Here is a 7,497-nt window from a genome sequence, read left to right as displayed (position 1 = left end):
CTTTCCCTATCTTCACACACCCAGTTTTCCAATCACATCATTTAATTACCAGTTGTGGGGCACTTTTAAGATATGAATGTGTCTGTGTCTTCACTGAGGAGTGCGCTTGCCTTCCACTCCTGGCCACCATTCCTACACGGGTTTCAAGGCCTCGTTCTGACTCCACCTTCTTAAACCATACTTGATTTTATCCTCTGCTCCAGTCAAAATTAATCACTCCTTTTTTGTAGTGTGGCTCATATTTCTGTCTCCAGATTCCTTCTGTGTTACGTTTAGTTCGTGGTTGATCTGTGTCTCTCACTGTATCCTAAGTGTGGGCAGGGCAGGATCCGTGTCTGTTCATTTTCTCATCCCAGACAGTGCCCGCCATACTTTATCTGCTTAGCATGTAATTATATAGTTGAAACTGGCCAAGAAATACGAAACACATGAAAGTGAAACGGGTCAGTCTGATTAAGACTAACATGTAACTTGAAATTGTATTAAATTCCTGGCAGGGACACTTAAATTATGTTAAGACTATTTTTATATTAAATAAAAGACCTTGCCAAAAAATTAAAGTGCATTATAATGTGTTGTAATGGTGAAAGCTTGGGCTCGGGAGTGCAGAATAATAGTTCTTTTTACTTACCAGCCGTATGACCCTGGGAAAGTTATTTACCTTCTCTGTGCCTCGACTTTCCTAGCCATAAAGTTGGGATAGTGCTATAATGCCAGCTCATGGGGTGTTAGAGGATTGCTAGACAGTAAGAAATACATTTTTTTCTGTTGGAAGCAGAGGAAGGAGTTGGAAACTTAGTTGGATCTTAGATTTCTGAAATAGAGAGCTGTTAGGAAAAGATATTTTAAAAGACAGTGCTCCAGTCTCACTAAACAATTTAACATTATTTCGTATGTAGGTTTAACTTATGCAATGTTGTTATAAACATATACTCTGAAATATACGCTTGTTTAAGATTATAATAGCTTTGCTAATAGAAACATTTTAAAAATGAAACATGAAAAACAGGAGCACTTTTATTTATTTTTTATTTTTAAATAAATTAGAATAGATTTTTAAAAACCAGGAGCACTTTTAAACTCATCCTCCATAAAGCAGCTTCCTGACCACTGTATGCAGTGGTGAGCCTCTCCCTCTTACCTCTTGGTGCTCCGTGTGTCCCAGCACTCCCCCTTGGTTTGTGGTTCTCTGGGCTTGTTTTATTCTTCAGCCTGAGTTGAGGGCAGTTAGGAAGAGATTATAATATAATCTATACAGATTTTAACGTGATTTTTTTTCCCCCACTTAATAGTGTCTCAGCATCTCAGTCTACTGCATCCCTTTCAATGGATGCAGAATGTTCTATTGAACGAATGTACCATAATTTACTTAACCAGTGCTTTATTTGTTAGACAGGGGACGGTATCTTTTTTCCCCACTTTGTTGCCAACTATGTTAGGTAATATTCTTAGGTTGTGCATAACAGAAACCAACCCAAAGCAGCTTAAACAAGCAAACAAAGGAAGTAGAGGAAGCATCCCAGAACCCAGGGTCAGGAATGTGGGTGAGTCTTCGGAAAGGACAGTACTAGGAAGTGTAACCAATCAAGAGTCCACGAAGGGTTCTGTTTCTTCTCCACGTATTTGATTTACTTAATATCTTCCTTCCCTTCACTCCCCTCTCCCCACCTGCTTCGATTTTCTTTACATTTTCATCCTCATGGTGTAGACTGTGCCTGCCCCAAAGCTTCTGAGTTATATTTCAACCACGTGGTTGCCTCGGAACCTCAGCTGCAGTTCCTGGTGGAGAAGGCTGGCTGGATGAGGGTGTTGCCCCTACAGTGCTTGCGTCAGCCGCCCTGCCTGGTCCACATGCGTTGTCAGGGCCTTGATCCTTTCAGGGGGACTGAGTTCTCAAAGAGGGTTAGGAGGCTTTATTAAGCTAGACAGAGCTCTTAAAAAGGATCTACCACACAAGTAATGCTGCAGTGAGGGAACAGCTTTGCAAATCAGCTCATCTGTATGAGCATTCCTTTGGGGTGATTTCCTAGGATTTTAATAGCTAATCAAAATCTTATTGATATGTATTTGAAATTTTCCTATTTCAATACTAAAGTTGTCCCAAAAGTATGTCCCAGTTTCCACTCCCACTGACGGGATGTATGTGTTTCCCCTCACCCACCAACACTGGTCCTGTCACCCTTTTGTCTTTGCCAGACTGATAAATGAAAAAATCTCACTGTTATTTTAATTTCTTCTTAGTTTCTGGACAAGAAGAACATCTCTTTCTATGTTTCTTACTCATTTTTATTTCTTCTGTTAGTTTCTTATTCAAGTGTTTTTGTCCATTTTTAGAATTGGGTGGGCTTTCCTCCCTTCCATTTGTACAAACCCTTCATAAACTAGGGAAGTTAGCCCTTTATATGATATGTATTATTGTCTTCATTTGTCTTTTATCTAGTAATGAATATATGCTTGGCCTGAAGATGGTTTTAATTTTTATTCATCCGTATTCTTCTGTGTGTTCTGGAATTTCATGTCATGCTTAGAGAATCCTTCACTCCAAGATTGTAGAAACTTTCACCCGTTGTGTTCTGGTACTTTATTGATTAAAACCTTTTATGTTTAATTCTTTGGTCTGTGTTGAATTTACTTTGGTTTTGGACTAGTCTAGTGTATTTTTTTAATGGCCACTTAGCTCATTGTTTCAATAGCAATTTTCCTGCAGTAATTTGCAGAGTTCATTTTATTAACTATTAAATTTCTGTAGTTAGGTCTGTTTGTACTGTTTTCTTCTGTTGATCTACTGTCCTCGTGCATATATTTCCTGTTATGACTACTGTGGGTTTACAGATCTTATTAAAATGGAAAGGCTAACTTGGAAAGGGCACATGTATGTTCACAGAATTGATAGAATCTATGGTTCTACTATAGTATTACTTTATGATATATACTGTGGTACGTAAGTTAATTATAAAAAGCCAATGATTTTTCAGGTTAGTATTTTTACTCTGGAGAAGCAAAAGAAAACTGAAGATTTTTTGAAAGTATTTTTATTGAAATATAGTTGGTTTACAATGTTGTGTTGATTTCTGGTGTCCAGCAAAGGGATTCAGTTACACATACATATATTCTTTTTCATATTCTTTTCGATTATGGTTTATCACAGGATATTTAATATAGTTCCCTGTGCTATACAGGAGGACCTTGTTGTTTATTTTATGTATAGTATCAATAGTTTGTATCTGCTAATCCTAAACTCCTAATTTATCCCTCCCCCACCCCCTTGGGTAACCATAAGTTGGTCTTCTATGTCTTCTGAGTCTGTTTCTGTTTTATAAATAAGTTCATTTGTATCATATGTTAGATTCCACACACAAGAGGTATCACATATTTGTCTTTCTCTTTCTGACTTCACTTAGTATGATAATCTCTGGGTCCATCCGTGTTGCTGCAGATAGCACTATTTCGTTCTTTTTAATGGCTGAGTAGTATTCCATTTTGTGTGTTGGTGGAGGGTGTCACATTGTCTTTATCCATTCATCTGTCGATGGACACTTAGCTTGCTTTCATGTCCTGGCTATTGTAAATAGAGCTGCAATGAACATTGTGGTACATGACTCTTTTTGAATTATGGTTTTCTCAGGGTGTATGCCCAGTAGTGGGATTGCTGGGTTGTATAGTAGTTCTATTTTTAGTTTTTTAAGGAACCTCCATACTGTTCTCCATAGTGGCTGTATCAATTTCCATTCCCACCAACAGAGTAGGAAGGTTCCCTTTTCTCCACACCCTCTCCAGCATTTATTATTTGTCGACTTTTTAATGGTGGCCATTCTGATGGGTGTGAGGTGATACCTCATTGTAGTTTTGATTTGCATTTCTCTAATGATTAGTGATGTTGAGCATCCTTTCATGTGCCTCTATGGCCATCTGTATGTCTTCTTTGGAGAAATGTCTGTTTAGGTCTTCTGCCCATTTTTTGATTGGGTTGTTTGCTTTTTTGTTATTGAGTTGTATGAACTGTTTGTATATATTGGAAATTAAGCCCTTGTCGGTCACATCGTTTGCAAATATTTTCTCCTAGTCTGTAGGTTGTCTATTTTGAGAGCTGAAGATTTTTGGTCTACTTTTGACTGTGATTGCATGAAGAATTTTTTGTGTGTGTGTTTATTGATTTTGTTTGTTTGTTTGGGGTTTTATTGGTGTGTGTGTGTGCGTGCGTGTGTGTGTGTGTGTGTTGGCCGGAAATGACTTAGAGCATCCTTTTAGAAAAGTTTTTTTAAGAAATTCCTTTTTATGAAAAGCTCCTGTTTACAAATGTTTTTATTATTCAGGCCTCAGGAAATTTTCTCATGGAATTTCAAGTGAAAAACGTTCCTTCGGAAAGAATTGCAACACAGAAGATCCTGTCTGTGGTAGGAGAATGCCTTGACCACTTTGGCCCGGGCTGTGTGGGAGTGCAGAAAATACTAAATGCTCGGTGCCCCCTTGTCCGGTTCTCACACCAGGCCTCTGGATTTCAGTGTGATTTGACTACTAACAATAGGTATGGTCTCCTATTTATTATCTTAAATGTGAATGTTATAAGGTATTAGCATAGTTTTTCTGGTACAGAAACAATGGCTTTCGACTCTTTGATATGCTTTAATAATAATTTTTTTAAAATTTGAGCACTTGAATTGAAAAGTAGGGTTTTCAATTATTAAAATGTTAACATGCCTAACTAAGATCTTCTGAGAAGACTTGTGTTTCATTGTTCTTACTTACGTAGCCTGATAACAACTCAGAAATTCCGAAGTATATAGCCTTCTAGCGCACTTGGAAAATAAAGCAGTACCTTGGGTTTGTGCTCTCAGCTGCTTCCAGATGCAGTCGACTGTGTGTCCAAACAAAGGTAGCATTTGCTTAAGTCAGACGGTGGTCTGAGCAGCCTAATGAGACAGCGTAGTTTTTCTTCAGCATGGTTTCACTTTATTATCAACCTGTTTGCTTTAAAACACATGGGATGAGAATGACAAGTTCTTTTATACTCTGACGACTTTTCTTTGGTTCTCAGTAGGGAAGACTTCTCAGCTGAGGAGTTTGTTTCTTTATACTCTAGTATGCTCATTGCATGTGTTTGGTTTCACTGTACTATCTGCTAGATACGTAATCAGAAGTACAAATAGATCCCGAAAATCCAATCTAGAGCAGTTTTGATTAAACTCAAGTGTTCACTAACAAGTCAGTGCTAAGTACTTTTGAATAATAAAAATATATACTGTATTTCTATCATTACTATATTTTCTTTATAGTATATAAATAGAATAAAATGACTGTTTTTTTAGAGGTGAAAGATTACATCATTAATTTTTTTTTTTTAGCGAGAAACACCTTTATATAAATCCATACAATCAGAATAGTTTTTAAACTATTGAAATTTCTTTTTCACACATACACGCTGTATTTTATTTTTACAAGAGATAGACTGACACCAAGCATTGTAAATGGATGACCACAACGAAAGCAACAATGACTGCAATTACCAAACACGAAACCCACTCACACTATGTCGTAATAGTGACATTCAGTCCAGGAATCCGCCACTGTAACAGCTCCTTTACTTTGCAGTGAAAATTGATTTGTATATTTTTTGCTTCTGAGTCCTTGTGGGATTTTTTTTTTTATTCAAATAGAAAGTCACAAAAATTATAATCATCCTCATCAGTTCATTCAGTCCCATGTAATTAATTTTTTTTTTCATCTTGATCTTTTGTTAGCACTTTTATGAGTTCATCAGTTTTCCACTAGAGCTCTGAAAATGCTTATTCATTCAGTTCAGCAGTATCGTCAGTTACCAGAAACCTGTACTTGTCAGAGTCTTTTCCATGAATTCCCTGAAGATGAAACCCTTTTATAGGAACAGTTTTGCAAAAGCATCAGAGTACACCTGGAACTGTCTGTAAATGACAAAAGACTTAAAAATGACCACGGTTAAAGATTTCATGGAAGTTCATAATAATGCAGTTGACAAGGAAATTTAGTTATTTCTGAGATATACATTTTAAAGTAATAACTAGAATTATGACTTATAACATTATACCAGGACATACAAGATTTGTAGAAATTTCATGTAACGTCTGAAACATTTATATTAACATATTTCCATACAAATAACCCAAAGAAAGTTTAGTATTAGTTGTTTTTTTGTTTGTTTTTTTATACAGCAGGTTCTTATTAGTCATCAGTTTTATACACATCAGTGTATACATGTCAGTCCCAATCGCACAGTTCATCCCACCACCCCCCTGCGGTTTTCCCCCCTTAGTGTCCATATGTTTGTTCTCTACATCTGTGTCTCTAAAAGGACATTTATCTTTGTAATAGTGTTATTTTCATGGTCTTGTTGGTATAGTTTTAAAAATTTTGTTTTAATATGCTTCAGGTTTTTATACTCTCATTGTTTTTTTATATCAGATACCTTGCACTATTTGGTATTTATTTTTCAGCTTAATTTACCTTCATTTACATGGATAAAATATTTAATCACCATGAATTTCTAATTTGACATTTCTGCTCTTTTCCTTAATCTCAGGAGGTAAATGACATCCATGGTGGTACTTAGTAGACAGTTTGGAGTTGATACTGTGAAATGATGCTGTGCCCTCTCTCAGCTCTTTGAGTAATTCAAAAACACATCTTGATCAGTAGGAGATTAATTTTAAAATAATTCTTATAATTCTTTGCACTGTAACATTATGACTAGAAAACTTATTGAAAACAGGCTCTGAAGATTGATTTCTTAATAGACATTTTATCTTCATGGATTGTGGTTTTTATAAATATTAAACTTAAGTAATTTTGGCTGAATTTTAAGACATTTATACTTTCTTGATAAAATAAGAATGTTTTCCTTGTCTGTCAAAGGACTAGATAACCCCCCTTTCCCATTCTAAAGTGTCCTGATTTAGATGATAAAGTATGAGGTTATTTCACCTATAATCTACAATGAGATCAAATTGTTTCTGAAATTCAGTTATCAGGAAATCTTTACCCTGGAAGAATTATCATGTTTCTCCTTGTGGCCAGTGTAAATCCTACAAATGACCGCATTTCGTTTCTAGCTACTTCTGGTAGGAAGATCAGAAATAAACTTGCAGCTCAAATTTTAATTAATCTGCAGAACCATCGGGCTGGAATGCCTACAGCCCGAATACATTCTGGTGCTGACTTTGTTCATTCTGTCTATATCTTCTCTGATCTAAATTTCTAGACTCATACCTGGACAATTTACTATAGGGGTTCTTAAATGCCCCCTAAAAACACTGGAAAAGGGCTTCCCTGGTGGCGCAGTGCTTGAGAGTCCGCCTGCCGATGCAGGAGACGCGGGTTCGTGCCCTGTTTCGGGAAGATCCCACATGCCGCGGAGCGGCTGGGCCCGTGAGCCATGGCCGCTGAGCCTGCGCGTCCGGAGCCTGTGCTCCGCAAATGGGAGAGGCCACGGCAGTGAGAGGCCCGCATAACGCAAGGAAAAAAAAA

The 7,497-nt window shown here is 36.9% G+C and overlaps 1 protein-coding gene across 1 annotated transcript in view; it reads left to right on the top strand.

Moving 5' to 3' along the window:
* Positions 1-7,497, top strand: part of MTPAP (mitochondrial poly(A) polymerase) — a 28,889-nt gene that overhangs the window by 8,621 nt on the left and 12,771 nt on the right. The window contains 1 exon segment of the mRNA XM_007470904.1: positions 4,314-4,525. Coding sequence (XP_007470966.1) covers positions 4,314-4,525 — 212 coding nt within the window.

Source organism: Lipotes vexillifer, unplaced genomic scaffold, assembly GCF_000442215.2.
Source record: "Lipotes vexillifer unplaced genomic scaffold, Lipotes_vexillifer_v1.1 scaffold439, whole genome shotgun sequence".
NCBI lineage: Eukaryota > Metazoa > Chordata > Mammalia > Artiodactyla > Lipotidae > Lipotes > Lipotes vexillifer.
This window is presented reverse-complemented; position numbering and strand designations above follow the sequence as displayed.